At 40.1% G+C, this 23,140-nt stretch overlaps 2 protein-coding genes and 1 long non-coding RNA gene across 7 annotated transcripts in view; all 3 read right to left on the bottom strand.

The window, feature by feature from the left end:
* Window positions 1-23,140, bottom strand: part of LOC127355472 (kin of IRRE-like protein 3) — a 413,394-nt gene that overhangs the window by 75,260 nt on the left and 314,994 nt on the right. The gene's annotated exons all lie outside the window — the stretch shown is intronic.
* LOC127355497 (mitochondrial fission factor homolog A) lies at window positions 2-16,202 on the bottom strand. 4 transcript variants are annotated; one of them, XM_051386442.1, is made up of 8 exons: window positions 16,134-16,202; window positions 15,016-15,209; window positions 13,170-13,294; window positions 9,229-9,335; window positions 6,175-6,366; window positions 4,465-4,548; window positions 2,155-2,224; window positions 2-2,037 (listed from the first exon to the last, which is right to left on the bottom strand). In XM_051386442.1, the coding sequence occupies exons 1-8, from the start codon at window positions 16,193-16,195 to the stop codon at window positions 1,906-1,908; spliced, it is 966 nt and encodes a 321-aa protein (XP_051242402.1). In that variant the 5' UTR covers window positions 16,196-16,202; the 3' UTR covers window positions 2-1,905. The 4 variants fall into 4 exon arrangements, with proteins under 4 accessions (XP_051242402.1, XP_051242403.1, XP_051242404.1 ...); XM_051386443.1 differs by having other exon boundaries at window positions 16,110-16,164; XM_051386444.1 differs by lacking the exon at window positions 6,175-6,366.
* LOC127355518 (uncharacterized) overlaps window positions 21,117-23,140 on the bottom strand; it is a 32,415-nt gene continuing 30,391 nt past the window's right edge. The window contains exon 2 of the long non-coding RNA XR_007881776.1: window positions 21,117-22,590. This is a non-coding gene — a long non-coding RNA (uncharacterized LOC127355518). The remainder of the gene's footprint in view (window positions 22,591-23,140) is intronic.

Genomic DNA, 23,140 nt, shown 5'->3' on the forward strand with positions numbered 1-23,140 from the left:
ATTTAAATATAAAATCTACTTTTATTGAATAAACATACATGGCACAGCTTTAAGAATAAATAGACATGATGAGTAACATTTAAACTCTGAAGACTGTTTAAGATAAAGCTCTTTTGAAGGTTTTGACTCATACAATCAATTGCCCACTGCGGTCAAAAAAACACCAGTCTTCAAATATTATCTCCAGTTATTATTCACTGTTATTAATTTATTTTTAAAGGTCCACTGTGTAGGATTTAGCAGATTATATATTATACAGAAAACTATGGTGGCTGCGAAACTATTATGGGGTTCTGTAGACTCCGTAGTAGAGGCTAACCAGTTCCATCTGTAAATAAAAATGTCTCATTCTACGATAACAAAAACACGATTCCTATATTCTGGTAATTATACACTTGTGAAAACATACCTATAAATATTATATTCCATTTCTGATAATAGATCCTCCTAAATTTTACACACTGGACCTTTAACTTAGGACAATTAAAATGGCTAAAATTCTCCAGTAATAGTCCAAACTTCATACACTCCTTCATCCTACACTGTTTACACTGCATAACTAAATAAACAGCTTTACACCTACACAATTTCAATATATTACTTTTGAAAGCCATTAAACGGTGTCTAAATACATTACTGTCAGCATCTTAATGGAGTGATACTTATGTGTGGGATTAGTGTTAGTCTGTAGTTGAAGCATTACCGTCACAAAACAGTGTAATTGTACATAAAGATCCCAATATTAGGGCAGTGCAGTGGTCAGCACTGCCCTAATAGTTCTGGTTCCAACCTGCTGGTGGAGGTGTGAATAGTTGTCTTTGTACACAACATGCATCAGCCCTGGGATTGATAAATGCCAGAAGTAATCATCTAATTTTTACATTTTACAAAATTTTTACCATCCACTGTTTAGATCTTGGTGCCTTTTAACTCTAGATTTGAACCAGATGAAGGATTTTAGTCATCGGACATCTGGATCTTAAGTTATCAGAGAAACAAGCTGAGCTAACGTTAGCAGCAGCTTGGCTCGCAGCACCTCCGGGACATCCTCTGTCTGCCCAACAGCGTGGGAGAAACAGTGATTGTTAAGGTGGAACTGCTTTATTCAGTGTGTTTACCAGTTTAAATAAGAGGGTCTGTTTGTTTTAGAGAGGAAGACACCTCTGTGGATAATTGAGTTCCCGGCAGAAACCTACAGAACCATGAACACTGAATACTAACTGGGAGAAGCTCACTGCAATGATGGTAAAGACAACTCCCACAATCCAATGATCCAACGCTACTTCACCATGCCATCAAACGTAGTCTTTTTTTAATTTCATGTGAGAGACCCCCTAGTGGTGAAATTACATTTTGTACATTTAAGTCTTACATTCTCTTTACTGAGACCTGAGATCTAAGACCATAGCTTCTTGAAAGCTATAGTATTTACCAAGTACTGTTTGTGTATTTATGTGTCTGCATGAATGCTTACGTTTGTCAGTGAGGATATTTTTACTAAGTAATTTAGGCCAAATTTCATATCTTTCCAGGGGTTATCTTGAGGTTACAAATTGGGCCAAGATGACGTTAAAACTTAGTTTGACATTAGGCCTTAATTCAGGAAGAGAGCAGAAGGGTGGACAGTATGATAAACCCTCAATTATGTAGGTCTGTGATTAATTAGCATTCACACACATTTTCCAGAATTCCTCTGAACAACTCTGAAAAATGTCATGGTGATTGATAGAAACAGAGTTTTTTTTTTTACTCTGAGTTTCTCCGAGTAAAAAAAATTGTGTGGAATCAATAAAGCCAAAGTGGGTTACAAAGACTGTTTCTGTGGGTGTATAATCAGCTCTCTGTGCCACTTCATTAACTTCTCGCTGCGTGATTACTGACTGGTGCATATACAGTGAGTGTGTGTTATCTGCGGATCCACAGCCAGACGTTGAGCAGGCAGGCGGAGAAAAGTAGTGAGAACAGAACAACTTCGGTATTCCTCCGCTCAGCGCCATGCCTCTCAAGTGCTGCCAGCCGGCGACTCATCTTCATCACCTACACAGTTAGGCGGACACAGACACACAAGTGACAACATACAAAGTATAAAAATTTTAAAAAGAGTGATGGAGATGGAGACAGATGAAGAGGCACACTGCCTCTTTTACTGCCTACCTGTCTTCTGAGGATGATAAACTCGACAGCAGCTCCGCCCTCTTCTTCTGGACTCCAGCTCTCCATTGCCCTGAACAGACAGGAAGAGAGACAGACAGACAGAAGAGTGAGACAACACGTATGAGACCGAAGTACACAAACCAAACTTAAAGTCCCCCCTCCTTTCTTCTTGTCCCTACAGTGTGATGTTTGAATGCTGTCTGTGCAGAGTTTGACACTAGAATGATGTTTTCACATTCATCTGCTGAAAGAGGAAAGTTTCTCTGTGCTCATTGAAAATCTGATTTTAAGGGGTGGGGCCTACCAGCATGATTTGTGACATCACAGACATTTGGAAGTCAATCACACTGTCATGTACAAATTGAGGCTATGTATATATTAGTGCTGTCAAACGATTAAAATATTTAATCGAGATTAATCGCATTAATGTCATAGTTAACTCGCAATTAATCGCAATTATTCGCACATTTTTATCTATTCTAAATGTCCCTTGATTTCTTTTTGTCCCTTTTTTTTCTCATTTTAATGCTCTTATGTGCAAATGTTGTTTTTATTGAAAAATCATCCATTGTCGCCTGGCTTTGACGACGGGGTGGAGAATTCGCATCAGCTGTGTGCTTGGCCATCAAGTGGTATTTCAGACTGGACGTGCTGCGATGATAGCTCAGTTCACAACGACAAAACACACAGATCACTTTGGTCTTGTCAATGGAACCATTTGGCAACTTTTTAAAAGTAAACTTTCCATTCAGAATATTATTGGCATCCATTTTGGCATCTCGCGCTCGCCATCCACTCAAAACGTAACGTCTACTACTCTTAAACAAGTGTGTGCGGCGTGCCTGTTGTTTTGTTTCCGGTCTAGCTAGATCCGGTGTGCTGTTGTTGTTTTTTTCTAACGTTACTAGTTGTTGCAACAGCATGTGAAAAAAACTACAAAGTGTGCTAGGCCAAAAAGAACGTTAACGCGTTTAACTGACAGCACTAGTATATAGACGAATGCAAATAATAATATGACACAGAAAATTAAAACCAGTATACCGGTTCATCTAGTATAATCGCATTGATACAGATCCACAAATTCTAATTCTACTGACAACCATGTAATAATTGATAAATTGTAAACTGTCATATTCCTGAAAACACGCATTTCTCTTTTTATTCGTAAAACAAGATAATTCCTTTCGGGGTGGAACGATAAACGCCTCCCTTTCATTTGCTTTCTCTAGTACTGCATCACTGAGGACCTGTGGCTTCATATAGTCAATCTGTATTCAAAATGAACCACTCATCTTAAAGGTCCATTTAGGAGGATCTATTGGCAGATATAGAATATAATATTCATAGGTATGTTTTCAGTAGCTGCTTTTTTAGGTGTTGGGTCTCTGTAAATAATGTTATAAGGAGTTCGGTCTAGACCTGCTCTATTGGAAAAGTGTCCTGAGATAACTTCTGTTATGAATTGGCACTATACAAATAAAATGGAATAAACTTTCTTGACAGCCTGCATGGAAGGAATATCAAGAGGATTCCCACATATGACATCACTCATGCTCTAACCCAATTCACTATGATGGCATGTAAAAGGATGTCTATTGCCCAACTGCATGCTGGGAAACTTTCCCACACACCTGTTCCTGGGTCACTAAAGGATCTTATTTTGAATGCTACAGTATCTCTACCTGGTTGTCTGTGATGTTTACATTCTTTATCTTTCTCGTTTGCTACTTTTGTCCATAAGAAATTAACTCTGTTTTTGGTTGTATTCTGTCTACCTCAAATATTGCTTTTAATCCTATTTTTGCATGTGTACGTAAAGGTTTGAGTAAAACATCCACGAGTTTAATGTTTACCAGACGTACAAACACTGCACAGCACTTTTGTCTATATGTAATAAGACTCTCACTCCTGGAACCTACCATGAATGAGCATTTACACATATTTGATCGGACAACACAGTGCGTTCCCTGATTATGTCACATTGTATTCCTGCAAAAGTTATGCCATGGTCAGTTTATTTGATTGACAATCCAACCAGTTTTTTCAGTGCTAATGTCAGCCTGAACACAGCACATTCATTATGAACCATTAACTATTAATTGATTACTCATCTTTACAAGCAAGCAGGGTGTTGCTTCACTTGAATTTAGTCCAGATGTTACAAACTTTCTTCTCACATGAAATTATGAGACTAAGATTACACAGACTGCACCCCAGCAGCTGTTAAAGCTGCAGTGCAGAAACATGACTCCAAACCTTGGCTGAGTGGTAGTAGTTTTGACACAAACACACAGTTTTTCTTTCAGTCACCTTTTCTTGCTATGCTCCACGTGTGCTGCAGCAGGGACCTCGGTCATGACTCTGGCTGCTGGCGGCTTCTCTTGGTTGCTAAATCTTAAGTCCAATAAGACAGAAACAGAAACTGCAGTCTGCTGGTGGGCCTTCAACAATATTACAGCTGGGACAGTGCACAGGTTTTAGTGGCTAGCAAGGGGCGATTTTAGCTGCGAGGAAAGCAGATAATGAGGCACATGATCAGTGCAAGATGTAAAAGCTAGTGGCAGATGCAGGAATCCTGGATTTTTTAAATTTTTTAAAAATATATATCAGCATATTTATTAAAATAGGATGCAGCCCTCTGTTGACACCACTGAGCCAAATTAAACACATTACAAGTTAAAGCAAAGCAGCTGCATACTGTCTTTTTCCAAATGCGCTAGCCGGTTGGAATAGATTATCTACAGATATTTGTATAAGTAATTTAGCCAGCTTTATACCATGGTCTGGGTGAATTGCTGATGTAGGACACTTACTAAGTAGTTCCAGTAAAACTGTCTGTTCACAGCTCTAAATGAATGCGCTGAAATAAACTGAATGAAAACAAAATCTGAGTATCTCATAAATATATCTCACAACACTAGGTGTGGTCCATCTGTGCCTCATCCTCTGAACACCACAGCATGGAGACTGTTCTGCCTGTTAGAAGTTTTTCCTTGCTGCCAAGTGCTTGCTCATGGTGGGAATTGTTGGATCTCTGTAAATACTTTTATGTACGTGCGATGTGTGTTCTGAGACAACTTCTGTTATGATTTGGTGCTATACAAATACAATTTAATTGAGTTGGATTCTTCTGATAAGTGACCATGGTATAAGCGTGATAATGCCCATCGAGGTGTCCATAATTCGAGGTTATTAATTACTGATAACGGACACCTCGTCGGGCATTATCTTCAAATATCTCCCAATACAAGAAATATTACTCTAAATACATATTAGGTAAAAGCTGTGTCTGTGGATCCCTGCCAAATTTCAAAGAAACTAAATGAAACTGAATTGAATTGGCTAAGAGTTACTGGGTGGTGAAAGACCATCCAAATTCAAAATGAATGCAGCGATAACTCCATGGAAATGAAGGACTTGTTCCTGTTTCCATGCACGAATAAGGAGCCACTGAAGACAACACAAGTAAAAGAAACTTCTTTTAGCAGCTTGGGCAATTAGTCCAAATAACAATAATAAAGCAAAATAAAAGCTCTTTCTGTATGTAAATCATGCAATATAATGAAAGCTTTTTCATTTATGGATGGAGATGTATTACATTTGTATTGCTGTATGGTAATTTTCTGAATTAACAAATTCTAAGAACTCTGCGATAGATTTTCATGGGGAAAAAAACTGCCCAGGACCTGCTAGAACATGCTGTAAACTGGTTAAAGGATTTGGGTTAGGCTCAGGAGGCTGAGAGCCGGCCCTGGGTATCGACAGCCTGCTGTAGATATCTCGTGAATTCAAGTCTTTTCTTTTTTTCATGTAAACGTATCTCAGAATTATGAGATAATAAGTAGTTAAGTCAGAATAATGCAAATATTGTATTTTAAGGGAATCCAACATGTTTCCATAGGAAAAAAGTACAATAATTTGGCAACAAAATATATTTTCATGTCTTTCTCATTAAAGGTGAATCGATTTATTTTGGGACCGACGAGGGGCTCACTGAATGCTTTGAAACATGACTCAGACCTGTATTTCTGGCTGACCGTCTGCAGGAGGCGCTGTGAGGCCTGCAGGCCCAGCTGCCTGGCCACCTGCAGAATGGACTGTGGAGACAGGAGGCTGAGGGGAGAGGAAAGGAGAGGCTGGGCCTGGGGATCACTGGTCTGAGAGGAAAGATAAGCAGTGGACTGCTGGTGGAGAAGACGGCCTGAACCTCGACTGCAGCCAGTTAGGAGAAGTGAAGGGAGCACAGAGAGAAGGTGAGCAAGGATTACACAGTGAAAAAAAGGGAAGCAGTTAAAGGAAAATAAGACAAGAGACAAGGCAAAGAAAGAGAAATCAATAAAGGAAAGGATGGACAGGGAAGAAATTGGTGGAGGGGCAGTAAGGAAAAGAATAAGAGAGAAGTAAAGGTGGAGAAAGGGACAGGGAGAGAAGGGGCAAAAATTACTATTTAGGAGGTATAGGCCAATATATAGACAGGACAACAACTGTTGCCCATCAGCTGCTGTAGCTGCTTAACGGGTATATTTAAAAGGTATGTTTCCAGCCGTGTATAATCACCTGAACATATGTTTCAATTACCTTACATGAGCCTTTTTATATGTACAGACACTGTGGGTCGCCTTCCGTGGAGTCCGTCATGTTGAACCACCATATATCTACAATAGCCCAGAAAGGACAAACCAACTGCTGTCTGTAGATAGGGGCGTACATGTTTTTTGTGCATTTTGTGGCCACGATAGTTTCTCCTTCCGGCTTGGAAGGGGAGGGTGAAGCGTGGGAGACTACTAGATGCCACAAAATCCTACACACTGGACCTTTAAGATTTCAAAGTAAGTTTTGGAACTTAAGACAAATTGCAGATCAACCAAAACACAACCCAAGAACTGAACTGAACACATTTAAACAGTTTTGAGTCTCTTTACTTGATAGCTTTTAGTTTCCATAATAGACCTCTACAACAGAAGGGTATCATTTGAAAATTTTTTATAACCGTGTCTGTGCCTCAAAAAAGTACTGAGGCAGATACCCAGCCCCACTTTTGATTATACATCACTTATCTGACTAGCAACTGAATGCTGAAAGTTATACTTGCTTTCTAACACACTAAACAACAGTGTCGCTTCACAATTTCCATTTCAAAATTCCATACTCTTCCAGACAGAGTTCTCAACAGATGTTGACATTATATTATGTAAATAAATGGTTTTAAATTCCAACTGTGTTGCATTCTGTTGCTATTATTATTATTATTATTATTATTATTATTATTATACTATGTTTGCTATTACGGCATCTGTGCAGCCTTCTTTAATCACTGTGTCCATGGAAACGTTGATGAATGCGGCCATAAAGGCTAACTTACACATGTCCTGCTGCCTGCTCCAAATGCCATGAAAAACACTCTGCTTGTATAGTCAGTTCATTTTAAGAAATTCTGAATATTATATTTTGGAAAACAGAATAGGGGCAATAGTCTGGAAAAACTAATATTTTTCCATTCTCTCTTTTCTTTTTTTCATACTTAATAAATTTCCATATTTTCCATGCTGCATAGGAACCTTGTTTAGACTGGCCAAATGTCAGCCCCCAAATTGCTATTTTATTGTTCAAGGAGAACTGACTTTTTACTCGAATATCAGTTTACCTGTCATGACTGGTACCACTCAACCCAAACAGTTTCAGGAGCTTTGTCAAGTTTGAATTTCAGTTGACTGTTGACAAGCCTGCATTATACACTGGGGAGATGGAGTTGCAAAGACATAGAGGTTTACAAGGCAGTGAGGGTCTATCAAAAGATGCTACTGAGTTGCACTGTGCGAAGCATAGGACATGGCATTTCTGGAGCTTTGCATGTTTCTACAGTAGCCCAGGATGGACAAACTAAACACTGGCTCTAGATAGGGCCATTCACGTTTTCGCGAGCCACAGTAGTTTCTCCTACACGCTTGGTTTAATCATAGGGTTTCAGTTTTTTTACAATCTCCAACTTAACTGCTAGATGCCACTAAACTCTACACACTGGTCCTTTAAGGCTATTAAGCCAGGATTCAGGCTTAGCTAAAAAGAGAGTAATTCTGAAAACATACATTTGTTTTTTTAGTAGCCTTTAATTGATAGAGACAGCTGAAGGTAGACAGGAAGGGGGGGCAGAGAGAGGGAATGACAGGCAGCGAGGGGCCGCAGGTCAGACTCGAACCCTCGGCCACTGCAGCAAGGGCTCGGCCTCAGTACAGGGACGCCAGCTCTACCAACTGAGCTAACCAGGGGCCCCGAAAACATACATTTGATATCAGATTCAAACTGGTCTGCAAACAATGATAAGAGGCACGCCCCTTTTGAGTAATGTAGACCAGTGTTTGCAATCTTTTTTCTTTTCCTGGGGACCCACTTGTTAAAAATCACAAACCATGGCAACCCAATTCACAGTGAGAAGAGCAAATTAGTGCACAAATGCCAGTTCCTGAACATTTTTACTGCTATTATTTCTGCATCACGTCATATTTTCTTGAGCAGGTAAACCAGCTGTCCTGAAGAGTTATACATTTGATAAATCGCTTCGTCATCAGTAAAACAATACACATTTTAAATTTTACTTTATAAATGAGACAAAATAAAAGCACTTAGGTTAACAGGCTTTTGTTTTTCCTCACAGCAGCAGTAATCTGGAGACCCCATCTCCATCTTACAGAGTGTACGCTCACTTTATAATCGAGACAATTTAAATGCATTTAGCAGGAGTTAAGGATCTTGTTTTTCCATTATCAGCAAAACAATGTACACATTTTTGATACGTTATAAAAATAAGAAAAACACGTGGGTCACAACCCAGTCTCTGGGAATGAATTTGTCCCATTTAAACTGTAATAAAGCTGAGATTCACTGACATAATAATGGTAATGACAAAAAGCCAGTGGACCCATAACAAAGCTTATAAACCCTCTGGTTTTGTGTGTCTCAGCTCACTCCAACATCTGAGTGCAGTTTATTTCAGCAACATTGACAATGTTACTGTTATCTACATTAAAATCCCTGCCACCATAATCTACTATTGACACAAAATGCATGGGTACTCACAAGCTGGATGGGTGTCTGGGCAGTGCCAGTGCCTGTTTCAGCTGTGTCGGTGTGCCTGGCGGTGTCCTGCCAAAGCTTTGGTCACTGTAAGATCTCCGTATGGGACTCTGGCATACAGAAGAGGCATATCAGGTTTATTTTTTAGGGCAAAAAAAACCAAATGTTGACCAAAGTAAACACAGGAATGATTGAGTAAAAGCACAGACATAATCAAGGGTAGATAAGGAATGCTGAGTGTTCTCAGTTTGTACATGTTAACGATGAATCCTCAATAAATACGTCACAAGTTAGTCATGGAGTTCGACAAGGTTCTGTGCTTGGACCAATTTTATTCACCTTATATATGCTTCCCTTAGGCAACATTATTAGAAATTACTCCATTAACTTTCACCGATATGCAGACAATACCCAGTTATATCTATCGATCAAGCCTGATAAAATTAATAAATTACCTTAATTACAAGCATGTCTTCAGAACATAAAAACCTGGATGAGCTGCAATTTTCTGATGTTAAACTCAGACAAAACTGAAGTTCTTGTACTTGGCTCCAAACACCTCTGAAACTCACCGTCTAAAGACCTTCAGGAATCTTGGCGTTATCTTTGATCAGGATATGTTTTTTACCTCTCACATAAAGCAAACCTAAGACTGCATTTTTTCACTTACACAATATTGCCAAAATTAGACACATCCTATCACAGACGGATGCAGAAAAACTAATCCATGCATTTGTTACTTTTAGGATGGATTACTGCAATTCCTTATTATCAGGTTGCCCCAATAAGTCCATTAAGACGCTCCAATTAATTCAGGACGCTGCAGCACGAGTACTGACAGGGACTAGGAAAAGAGATCATATCTCTCCTGTATTAGGTTCTCTGCACTGGCTCCCTGTAAAATTCAGAATAGAATTTAAAATCCTCCTACTCACCTACAAAGCTCTTCATGGTCAGGCCCCTTCATATCTTAAAGAGCTCATAGTACCCTATTACCCCTCTAGAACACTACGTTCTCTGAATGCTGGGCTACTTGTGGTTCCTATAGTGTCTAAAAGTAGAACAGGAGCCAGAGCCTTCAGTTACCAAGCTCCTCTCCTGTGGAACCAGCTTCCAGTTGTAGTTCGGGAGGCAGACACTATCTCCACATTTAAGAGTAGGCTTAAGACATTCCTCTTTGATAAAGAGGATTCGGACGGCCCTGCCCCCACTGCTAAAAGAAATCCTAGAGGAAACACTATGTGGTGAGGTTTGGTCAAAGGGCCTGTCCGTGGCGTGGCGTCAAATTTTTATGCACTACCAGAACACACAAAGTTGCTATAACTTGAGTGTACATTGTCCAATCAGCTACAAACTTCACTTGTCTGATCCCATCCTGAACACTTCTATGTGATAACATTCAATAATAGTGAGAGCGCAACCTAGTTGTGAAAGGAAATGTCATTCTTATACTTTTATGTATATGTTCCAGCTTACTGACCAGATCCAGCTCAAGTTCTGTCAGAAGTTCTTTAGGACGATGATGATGACATCTTATAAATCTTGAGAATTTGCGTGGAACCACGTTGCCATGGCGACGCGGCGAAAATCAGCTTTTCTGTTAACATTTGGGGGGGCTAAACATGCACAAAATTCAGTCGTGGCGAAGGCTAAGGTATTGTCTTGGTCCCCTAAAATGGCTTAGCCACGCCCCCCAGAATTAGCCCCCAAGACACGTACGAAAATCGGTACGCATGTGTATCATGATAGGAAAAGCAACAAAGCCTCATGGACCCATAACAGTCCTTCCAGAAAAAAAAGAAAAGAAAAAAGTGATTGTTGCGGGGAAAAATCCTTGATTATGCAGAACGTTTTCTTAAAAAATGCGATGGAATATGCAGGATATTTATGCAATTTTATGCGATGAAATTGTGGGAACTTGCAAAAATTGCGGGAACTTGCAAAAATTGCGGGAACTTGCAAAAACTGCGGTTTGATGAAAAAGAGAAAAAAAAGTGATTCCCCCAACACCCTGTTCTCACTAGGCTTACCTTAATGTAAAGAGTCATTTCTTATTACTTCCTATGATAAGCAAGCATACTACATCACAGAAAGTGCTGGGAATATTTAAGTTCTCATCTTGTTTTATTTCAGACCTTAATAAACACATGGCTCAAACTTACAAAACATTGATGAGTCAAACATGCTCTGTAGCTTTGTGCGGCCTTTTTGCGCTTATTTTTGTTGGCAAATGAGACTGATTGCGGGCTTCATCATTGCTTCATCGCAGGGTTTGCAGCTTTTTGATGATGTTCACGTCGCGTAATTACGTCACTTCATAACGTTCCCATGGCAACAGGGGAAAATGGCTTCTCTTGTGTGAAGTAAATGCAACATTTTTCAACTTTCTGCTAAGATGTGACTTTTTTGCAACAAAGATGCGGGGATTATGAAATCATGCAAGCCCCACATATTTTGCGCGGAAATCTGCAATTTATGCGGCGAAGGGGCGGCGCATTTGAAAAAAATGTGGCCCCTGCATAAATATGCGGACTTAGGCTAATTATGCAATGAATTATGTGATCGCATAATCGTGTTTTTCTGGAGGGACTGCCATAACCAAAACCCAACAGGAAGTCGGCCATTTTGAATTCCTTGGTCATTTTCGGCGATTTGCACACGTTGTATTTGAACGCACTCTTCCTAGGGAATTTATCGGATCAACTTCAAATTTAATCAGCGCAATCTAAAGACATGATTGAAAGTTGTGCTATCTACGACATTCCGTCGCCTGGCGTGCCCGCGGCATCCAATTTCAATGATTCGCCATAAAAAAGGAAGTTTTTATTACTTCTGCGTACATGATCCGATTTTTGCCCGCAACAATCACAAAAAAACTCTGCGTTTTTCTGGAAGGACTGTATTATTATAGTTAGTGTGCCTGGAAAGCACACTCCTACTATTCACCATACTTATTTATTATTCCCATCATTGTGGTTATTACTTATTTAGTTACTTAAGCAATTTGAATTAAACCATGATGCTTCCTGCATAATCCCAGGACAATATTATGCCAAGCTCCATTTAAGAAATACCATATATTAACAATTATTTTCATTTACATAAAAGCACATAACGGTAGAAACACAAGGAAAAAAAACTCATCATATCTCAACAGTCTTCTTGTCAATCCGGCATCAATATAATACATAAATACAAACTCTTTGGCAGACATTGTCGCATCAACTCGTTACCAGCCTCACTATTTCAGTTGGAGAAGACCGTGGGAATAGATGGAAAAAAGAAGATTGAACATTAAAATACGTGGTGGTTGGAGGATTACGCGTACGCCGAATTAAACACAGGTAAGAATGCTGATTAACTTATGTGTGTCATTGGGAAGGACAGAGGAGAAAGGACACGATAAACAGAAAATGTTCTGCTCTCTGACCTGCCTCTCTGCCCTTCATACGTCATCACTGTAACAACAAGTTGCTCTCGGGTTTCATGGCCTAATTTGACATTTAATAACTTCGATTCGAGGACAGCCTATTTGTTCTCTCATATGAACACACACACACATGTTGAAAGCTTGATCTGTCACATACCTAAGAAATGGTTGAGGTCATATACTGTAAACTACTCTGCAGTGTCAGTAATGTATGGGCCAGAGTCACAGGCCAGAGTCAGGCACACTCAAAATTTCTTTAGGAATTTTCTAGTTTCTATTATTATAGTCCATCGTCCCCCATCGTTGTGGCTGTTGTCATCATCAGTCGTTTTTATTAGTATGGTTGTTGTTATATGGCACTTTTCCAATAGAGCAGGTCTAGTGTGTGTGTGTGTGTGTGTGTGTGTGTGTGTGTGTGTGTGTGTGTGTGTGTGTGTGTGTGCGTGTGAGAGAGAGAATGAGAGGCAAATTGTGGAAAGTACTTCACTGTGAGTCATTACTTGCTGAATCTCACCTGCAGCGCTTCTCTGTAGAAGACCTCTCCAGATGGACTCTCCCAGCACGGTTCCAGACCAAGAGGGCCACAGATAGTTGGTTTGGATGTGGTGAACAGAGGTCTGGGGCTCATATCAGGGGCTTCTGTCAGTGACACATTAAAACAAAAGTTTAAGAAATTAGACATGATGAAACTATGAAGCACAGATTATGTATCTCTAGGTTTCAGGTCTCAACTACATGGATTTCATTTTAATACCATTTTGGACATCCAATATTAGACTGGGTTTCAACAACAGGAATTCAAATCTAATTTAATTTAGTAAGGCAGAGAGAATAGATTAACATACTTACAAACACAGCATTCACACATTACCACCTTTTAAGTTGATATGGTGAACTTAGCAAACAGTTGCCAATTTACACATCCAGCAGTTACAAAGCGACATTATTATTGATTTGGACTGTTTGTGTGTTTACTTGATGAACGTTAGTCCAATATTTTTTTCTTTTTGGTCTGGTTTTGAGCTTCTGACACAAACTGGCTCCTTTGTTGTTCCAGCTAGTCTCTCTAACTGTGTATGTCTGCCGTTTGCTGCTGAGCAGCTATTGTGTGTGAATGTGTATGAAGTTACTTTCTGTTCGATGGACTTTGCAATCGCTGAGTGAATGTGTGTGAAAGGGTGAATGTGGCATGTAGTGTTAGGGCTGGGCGATATGGCTTTAAAATAAAATCTCAGATTTCTTCACACCAAACCTGATTTACGATTTTAATTGATTCCTTCTTAAAAACACACTACAAATGAGGGCTGCGGTCCTGTATATTTTGCAGAGAGCAACATTTCTCTCACTCGGCTGCATGCCTCTCACCATGTTGTGTGTATCTGTGGAGAGGCGGGGGGAGGGGTGAGTGCACTCTGACCTACCGGAGCCCAAAGGGAGCGCCGGTGTTGTGGAAGTTCAACAGAAAACCGATTTTAACTAAAAATAAATTGTGTTTAACTACAAATTCGAATTAATCAATAAAATCGATTTATCGCCCAGCCCTATGTAGTGTAAAAGCGCTTTGAGTGGTCAGAAGACTAGAAAGGCGCTATACAAGTACAGGTGGCTGTTTCTCTGAAAACAGCTGCCTTGTAGCAAAGTATGTTTCCCTCCTGTTAAAACGATGTTGCCCCATAACACGGCCTGTGTTACAGGGTATTGATTCAAATGGTAAAAACAGCTGAAATACCTACCATGTGAAACACGCTGTTATAGTCGATTGTATGTCCCTTGACATTCTGTGCCACACCATCAAAAAATGGTTTCATGCTTCTTTGAAAACTGAACACAAGGCTACTCCTAAATATGCCAGGTCTGGATTGACATACATTTGAAGAGTTTTGTCAGAAGAACATTAGAAAAAAAATCTAACAGTTCACAATTCACTGCTATATTCTTCAATATAGCAAATTCATAAGCAAAAACTTTAAGAATTTGTTAAATGATGGGAGAGTAAATCACAGACAGAAAATGTGCAGACTTTTCTTCAGTTTTCAGTATCTGAACTTTTATGAGGAACCTGCTCATATACTCTCAATTCATTGCTCAGACTTTGCACATCAATTGGGGGCGGCTGTGGTGCAGAGGCAGAGCAGGTCGTCCCCTAGTCAGAAGGTTGTTGGTTCCATCCCCGGCTCCTCCTGCCACATGTCGAAGTGTCCCTGAGCAAGATACTGAACCCAAATTGTTCCCGATGTGCATCGGTGAGTGAATGTGTGTGAAAGGGTGAATATGGCATGTAGTGTAAAAGCGCTTTGAGTGGTCAAAAGACTAGAAAGGCGCTATACAAGTACAGGTCCATTTACCATTTACCCTCCTACCTGCGTATGTCAGCCTATCAGGGACCTGCATGGTGTAGGTAGGTGGAGGCTCCTCAGGCCTCCTTATGGCCTCCTGTCCCTCCTCCTCCCGCCACTGCTGCCCCACACTGACACTCAGGTGCTCCGGAACACGCATGTTTTGGTTGATGGCCTCCATGAAGGCCGGATCACGACCCGGGACCTGTGACATCTCCCTTGGGTACAAAATTAATGATGTCATCATGTGAAAACACCTGTACAAAATAACATTTCTAGTTAAATAATCTAACTTAGAAAGAAACTTTTAACTTAATCAACTTTTGTACACAGATATGTTACTAATTTATTGTGGCACAAATGTGTGCTTAAGGAAAAATGCTGAAATTTGAAGCTTGAATACGGGCCGGGGTCACATGCCTGATGCCACGCACACACTGTAAAGTCCGTTCTCAGTGGATGTGCACTGCTGTCTTCAAGTTTCTACATCACACTGTACAAGTTGATACTGGACCAGGATGGACTTCAAAACTATTTGTGATGTCACAAATCATGCTGGTAGGCCCCGCCCCTTAAAATCATTTTCAATGAGCACAGAGAAACTTTCTCTTTCAGCAGATGAATGTGAAAACATCCTTCTAGTGTCAAACTCTGCACAGACAGCATTCAAACATCACACTGTAGGGACAAGACGAAACACAGATTTCTGACTGGAGGGGGGGTATAACTGTTATAGTACAACTTATCCTCACTCGAGAAACGTTACCATAGTAACTTTACTAAGTTACTGTCTTTTACTAACTAACGTTAGGCTAATTTGGACCTTACTGACAGCGTTTGTATCAGTGACACTGTAGCGTCTCCTATAGCATTTCTAATCCACCCAACAGTGTTGTTTAATTTAACGTTAGCTACATGCAAAGAAGCACTTGATGTCACCAAATATGTTTGGCTAGCGTTAGCTAACGTTAGCTACCTAGCAACAGGTTGCTGACGAACAAGGTCAAATTTCACAACTCACGACAGGACACAGCAACCTAACTATGCATGTAGCATTACGTATACCTTATGTTTAAAAGTAAGTAACAGATAAAGTAAATCAATAAGTAATAAAAGACCTTGATTAAGGAGTACAAACTGACTTTTTCTCCCTCTTCTTCTGGTGGATTTCCGGCAGACTGACGTTAGATACCTGACGGCACATTGCTGCCTCTCACAGGTCGGGGTGAGGTTGCAGTTCAGAGTTCGTTATATCCAAAGGTATAGTCCTATCTATGGAAGTATGGAAGATAATTATGAGATAAAAAGTCATTATTATGAGATAAAAAAGTCATTATCATGAGATATTTTCACACAGCAGTTCAAGTAGCAGCTCTTTGGTGTGGGGGGATTGACACAGAAATGGATTGTGCGTATATTGAGGACTACTTTAAACATGGCTTTACAACAAATGAAATACTTCATTTGCTTGCTGATGCACATGGGATTGTACTAAGCAAGGGCACCCTTTAAAGGATTTTAAGCAAGAAGCAACTCTGGCGTAGAAAGAACAAAACTGATGTGGCTGAGGTGGCAACTTTCATTGAACAGCAACTGGAAACATCTGGTCAGTGCCATGGTTACAGGTGGATGCACCAAAAATGTTGGTTACATGGAATTGTGACTGACAGAGAAACGGTGCGAATATTACTACAGTTATTGGACGGTGAAGGTGTCGATCTGAGGTCAAGAAACAGACTGCGAAGGCGTGTTTACCACAGCTGTGGTCCAAACTATGTCTGGCACATTGATGGCTATGACAAGCTTAAGCCATTTGGAATCAGTGGATGCAAAACAAACAACGACCCTAAGATCATTGCTGGCTACTTTATGGATGCTGTGATCAATTCTGGTGGGTGCCCTGCCAGACTCAGACTTGATTTAGGAACAGAAAATGGCCATATGGCTGAAATCCAGCGGTTTTTGCATTTTTCCTAGAACCATCTGAAACCGACAGTGTAACCTTTGGTCCAAGCACTGGAAACCAGCGAATTGAACGATGGTGGCTGATCTTGCGAGGTGAGTGTGTCCAGTTTTGGATAGACCTATTTGATAAACTGAGAGAAGATGGCTACTTTTCAGACAACTTTTTGGACAAGTCCTTGATCCAGTTTTGCTTTCTTCAAACAATACAGGTAATTGACATATAATGATAAATGATGACCAATAATATTTTTAAGAGCCACAAATGACCATGTGTAACAACCTCAGTGCCTGTGTCCGGTGCAGAGAATAAATAATACCCATGTATTGTTTCTTAATGTGTTATGGTATACATTTTGTATCATTTCCTGTTGCTGTGTTACTGGTAGTGATGGAGTGATTGTGCTGCTCCCACTCATCTTAGTAAATTACTGTTACATCCTTCATTACTGCAGCTGATTTCCTGCTTTACACTTAAGCATATACTGGTCCTAATCAAGCACGAGTGCACTGTTCAACATTAGTTGCACTGCAGAAGAAATACATTTAACAGGTATTAATATTATGTGCCAACCTACCATATTACAGAAGAAGACAAAGCTTAAAAGGAAGCAAATCATGTGCCAGGACTACTTAGTAATTAACAATCCCCAATATTTTTACACACTCTGACTGAATATTATTTGCCTCCTAGGAAGAACTTAATGAGGTCGTATTGACTTGGAACAACCACCGAGTCCTTCAAGTCCACAACTCACGATCACCTCATGGACGTCCCTCCATATTGCATGCAGTCCCTCAACTGTACGGAGGCAGGGATTGTTTGCACCATGTGGACCTGGAGAAGGTTAATGTCTGCCTTGAAGAGTGTGTGTTCAAGGACTTCCCATGTGATGAAGATGTGTTCCATATCTGCGTGGACCTAATGTCAGAGCATAATCTGAAACTAACAAATGATGTGTTTCAAATAGTTAACCTGTATATTGAACTCAGACAGCTGATATCCAATGAACTAGATGTATATCCTTAACTTACCTGGGCCTGTGTCACATTTTCTATTTGTTTCATTCCAGGACAAACTGCAACTTGCGCACTGACTGAAATTTGTCATATATTCACACATATTTTAACCTGTGATTGAGACAAATATAACTGTAGCTATTTTAGAAACATTAAAGATGTACCAAATATGTTCAGTTCTTTCTAACAAAATGTATGTACACACAAATTACTGTGTTGTTTTTACACTGACTGTAAAAAATGCAAAATTCTCATGTGTTAAATTAACTTTTTATTCAAGACAATCACTGCATACAAAACTGCACTTTTGTTTTAAATGCATTCAGTAGGGAGCCTTAAATAATAATCCATCTAAAAGGCGTATGGAAATGTAGACAGTGCCAAGCTGTCTTTTGGTACATAACATCAGCACCTGAACACAGCATGTTGTGCTTGAAATCTGAAATTTACAAGCAAAAGTTTCTAAATCTATCAAGTAAACATAGACTCAAATTTTCTCTCATCCCAAATTTACCTTTGACATAACAATATGTGATTCATTTAATAACCATAACGCTATGTTCTCTGAAATAACACATTTGGACTCACCAAAGAAGAAACTCTGGCATAGAAAGAACAAAACTGAGTGTGTGGCTGAGGTGGCAACTTTCATTGAACAGCAACTGGAAACATCTGGTCAGTGTCATAGTTACAGATGGATGAAAAAAAAACATTGGTTACATGGAATTGTGACTGACCCACAAACTGGTGACTAGTGGATGCCCTGCTAGACCCTCTGCATTATTAGATGTGATTCTTAATAACCACAACACTTTGTTGTCTGAAATAACTCATTGGTTATTTGTGAGGTCTAACAATAAGCCATCAATCTTACTGCTTAAAAGAATGTGTTCTGAAACTGAAAACAATGTTTAACAAAACAAGTGGCAAAAAGCAGCAGAAAATGAGGACTGTGTGTTAAAGCTGTGACACTCACTAAGATTAAACAAGGTAGCTGTAAGCCAAAACTCTGGAAAAATTCTAAAAATGAGCCTGTGATGGCAGTCCAAATTCCAGTCGGCTGAAATATTTGCATCTTAGACAATGTCCATCACCCACACGTTGCTTTCCAAGACTTTGTTCATTTCATGTCAAAAATCTTGGTAGTTGTCATAACTGACTGGCAACTCCAAGTAACAGCCACATGTATGAGCAACAGGTCTTCTCTGAAATCCCTGAATTTGTGTGAAGCTGACAGTGATGCTCTTTCCTGTGAACAAGTCTGATCCAGTGCAAAATCTGAGGGAAAAGGAGAGGTGCTGGGTGTCTCTCTTAGGTATGCACTTACATACTTGACAATTTGTTTCTCCTGGGCATTCTGGGTACTGGGGTAAATAATACACCTCATAATCTTCCTTGATGTTGGTTGTAGCTCTTCATAGACTGCTGAGATCCCTTTCAGCTCTGATCTAACAGGTGCAAGTGTGTTGCTCCACTGTTCGATCACAAAAGCGGGCTCTTAATTCAGTTTTTGGTGAGCAAGCTCCCTCAAGATTTGCTCAATGTTATCAGCTGTTGGAAGCCTCCGGCAGTTGTGAATGTCCATGATTTCCGACAATTCTTCCTGGTCAACACTTTCAAAATCTGAGTGGCAAGATTCAAAAATCACTCGCTCAGACTCTGATACATACTTGAAAAAGCTGTCCACAAGATTACTCTACACAAAGCCCAAAACAGCTTGCTCCAGAAGTACAGGTGCACGTTTTACAGGAAGGTACTTCTCCTTTTGCCAGCCAAATGTGATTATTCGGCATACACTTTCCCATTCTTGTTTACCAAAATCATGACGTAGGTATGGCACTTTGAATCCATTTCCCATGGTGCACTGCTCATTGAAGTCATTCCAAAATTCTGACAATACATCCCTCAAAACACCTCCATCATCTACAGCCATTTCAAGCTTTCCATCAGGAAGAATAACTTGAAAGTAAATGTCACCCTCCATGATACTTTCCTCAGAAAACACTTGAATAAATTCTTTAAGAATCTGTCCACAATGAAGAGCAACAATTTTTTTCTGTCTTTCTCTCTGATTGTTCCTGCAACATATCTGTGGGAGGGGGCAAAGGTGATTCAAAAGATAGTTCCGGAGAGAAAGGCAAGGTATCATCATGACTCGAGAACTCCATCCCAGCTATGCTTTCTGTGTGGAAAGTTACAGTGCCACTATCCTCTAAAGCATCCACGTGAAGTAATGTTTCATGTTCAATAGACCTACATGCATCAGTTGGGTCGACTGTGGCGTAAAGAAGGGAAGCACTATCATTGCTTGCATTTGTAAATACTGTGCTGCTTCCAACATAAATGACATCTGAAGTATTAATCTCCACAATGTTTGTTGCAGTGCCTGGTGCACCGATACTTCAATAGTATCGCGATTCTCGGAAATGAAAAACGTCACGATTCCTAAATGTATTAGTATCGATACTTTTAAGAATGACCGCGTTCCAGATTTGTAAGAGATCTATTTCATGTTGGTGTGTCCAACGCATGCTTCCAGTGCCTCCCTATGGACGTCTGTGTGTTTTCTCCTCACGCACGCAGCAAAGAAGCTGCAGCTGTCATGTGACAAACACTGTAACGAGATGGCTGCATGTGCGAGCAGGCTGACAGAGAGTCACAGCTCTATCGAGCCACATATCCCCATAAACTTAAGTAGCAATGACTTCATGAGCTTCTTCTATAATAAAATTATTACTATTAGAGAAAAAATTAATCACCAACTGCCATCAACAGTTATCAGTGGCTCTCCAAGTTCAGGGACTTCTGTCAATGTAAACTTAGATATATATTTAGACTGTTTTTCTGCTATCGATCTTCATCAGTTAACTTCAATCATTTCTTCATCGAAGCCATCAACCTGTCTATTAGACCCGATCCCAACTAGGCTGCTTAAAGAAGTTGTTCCCTTAATTGGCACTTCTTTACTGGATATGATTAATCTTTCTTTATTATCAGGATATGTACCACAGTCCTTTAAAGTAGCTGTAATTAAACCCCTTCTTAAAAAGTCCACTCTTGACCCAGGGGTTTTAGCCAACTATAGACCGATTTCTAACCTCCCCTTCCTCTCTAAGATTCTGGAGAAAGTAGTCGCCAAAGAGTTGTGTGACTTTCTACATAACAATAGTTTATTTGAGGATTTTCAGTCAGGATTTAGAGTTCATCATAGCACAGAGACAGCTCTGGTTAAAGTTAATAATGACCTTCTGATTGCTTCTGACAATGGACTTGTCTCTGTACTTGTATTATTAGATCTTAGTGCTGCATTTGACACCATTGACCATGATATTCTTTTACAGAGACTTGAGCATCAAATTGGCATTAAAGGAACTGCCCTAAGCTGGTTTAAGTCATACTTATCAGATCGTTCTCAGTTTGTACATGTTAACGATGAATCCTCCATAAATACTAAAGTTAGTCATGGAGTTCCACAAGGTTCTGTACTTGGACCAATACTATTTACTTTATATATGCTCCCTTTAGGCAACATTATTAGGAATCACTCCATTAACTTTCACTGTTATGCAGATGATACGCAGTTATATCTATCAATCAAACCCAATGAAATTAATCAATTATCTAAATTACAAACATGTCTTAAGGACATAAAATCCTGGATGACCTGCAATTTTCTGATGTTAAACTCAGAAAAAAACGAAATTCTTGTTCTTGGCCCCAAAAACCTTAGAGACTCATTGTCTAAAGATATAGTCACTCTAGATGGCATTAACTTGGCCTCTAGCACCACTGTCAGGAATCTTGGAGTTATCTTTGATCAGGATTTGTCATTTAACTCCCACATAAAGCAGACCTCTAGGACTGCCTTCTTTCATTTACGTAATATTAGAAAAATTAGACACATACTATCACAGACAGATGCAGAAAAACTAATCCATGCATTTGTTACTTCAAGGCTGGATTACTGCAACTCTTTATTATCAGGTTGCCCCAATAAGTCCATTAAAACGCTCCAATTAATTCAGAACGCTGCAGCACGAGTACTGACAGGAACTAGAAAAAGAGATCACATCTCTCCTGTACTCTCCTCACCTATAAAGCTCTTCATGGTCAGGCCCCTTCATATCTTAAAGAGCTCATAGTACCCTATTACCCCACTAGAACACTACGTTCTCTGAATGCTGGGCTTCTTGTGGTTCCTATAGTCTCTAAAAGTAGAACAGGAGCCAGAGCCTTCAGTTACCAAGCTCCTCTCCTGTGGAACCAGCTTCCAGTTGTGGTTCGGGAGGCAGACACCCTCACCACATTCAAGAGTAGGCTTAAGACATTCCTCTTTGATAAAGCTTATAGTTAGGGCTGGATCAGGTGAGTCCTGAACCATCCCTTAGTTATGCTGCTATAGGCCTAGACTATCGGGGGATTTCCCATGGTGCACTGAGCTCCTCCCTTCCTCTCTCTTTCTGCACTCATTCATGTCCCATTAATGCATGTTACTAACTCCACTTCTTCCCCGGAGTTCTTGTGCTTTCTCGTCTCGCAGGTTCTCATGGATCCTGGTGGAGCCTCCTGCCATGGTCCTGCTTGACTGCCATTGCCAATACTGTTGTTGCTGTGCACCTGTCTGTCTGTCTGTCTCTCGCTCTCTCTCTCTGCCTCTCTCTCTCTCTCTCTCTCTCTCTCTCTTTCACCCCAACTGGTCGAGACAGACAACCACCCACCTAGAGCCGGAGGATCTGTCCTAGGTTTCTGCCTTTTAACAGGCAGTTTTTCCTTGCCCTTGTCGCCAAATGCTTGCTCATGGTGGTACTGTTGGGTCTCTGTAATTAATGTTAAAGAGTTCGGTCTAGACCTGCTCTATTTGAAAAGTGTCCTGAGATAACTTCTGTTATGAATTGGCGCTATACAAATAAAATTGAATTGAAAATTGAATTGAATGTGATACTGTGGCCGCCGGTCCACGACTGGTAGAAAAAGATGACGCGAGGAGTGAAATATGGAAGTACTTTGCCTACCTGACAGTGAGGGCAAAGCTACCGATAAGTGGAGACCTGTTTGTCATCAGTGCTACAAACAAATGTAAACAAAGGGAGCCAACACCTCCAACCTGGAGAAACACTTGGCCAACAAGCAGTTGTGCAAGGAGTTTAAAGACCGACAGGTTAGTATG

Source organism: Dicentrarchus labrax, unplaced genomic scaffold, assembly GCF_905237075.1.
Source record: "Dicentrarchus labrax unplaced genomic scaffold, dlabrax2021, whole genome shotgun sequence".
Taxonomy (NCBI): Eukaryota; Metazoa; Chordata; class Actinopteri; family Moronidae; genus Dicentrarchus; species Dicentrarchus labrax.

Coding starts and splice junctions, on each gene's coding strand:
- LOC127355497 (XM_051386442.1), bottom strand. CDS start 16,195: ATGTGCCGTCAGGTATCTAACGTCAGTCTGCCGGAAATCCACCAGAAG. Junction 9,336..13,169: donor TCTACAGAGAAGCGCTGCAG/GTGAGATTCAGC, acceptor TCTGTATGCCAG/AGTCCCATACGGAGATCTTA. Junction 6,367..9,228: donor CCCAGACACCCATCCAGCTT/GTGAGTACCCAT, acceptor AACTGGCTGCAG/TCGAGGTTCAGGCCGTCTTC.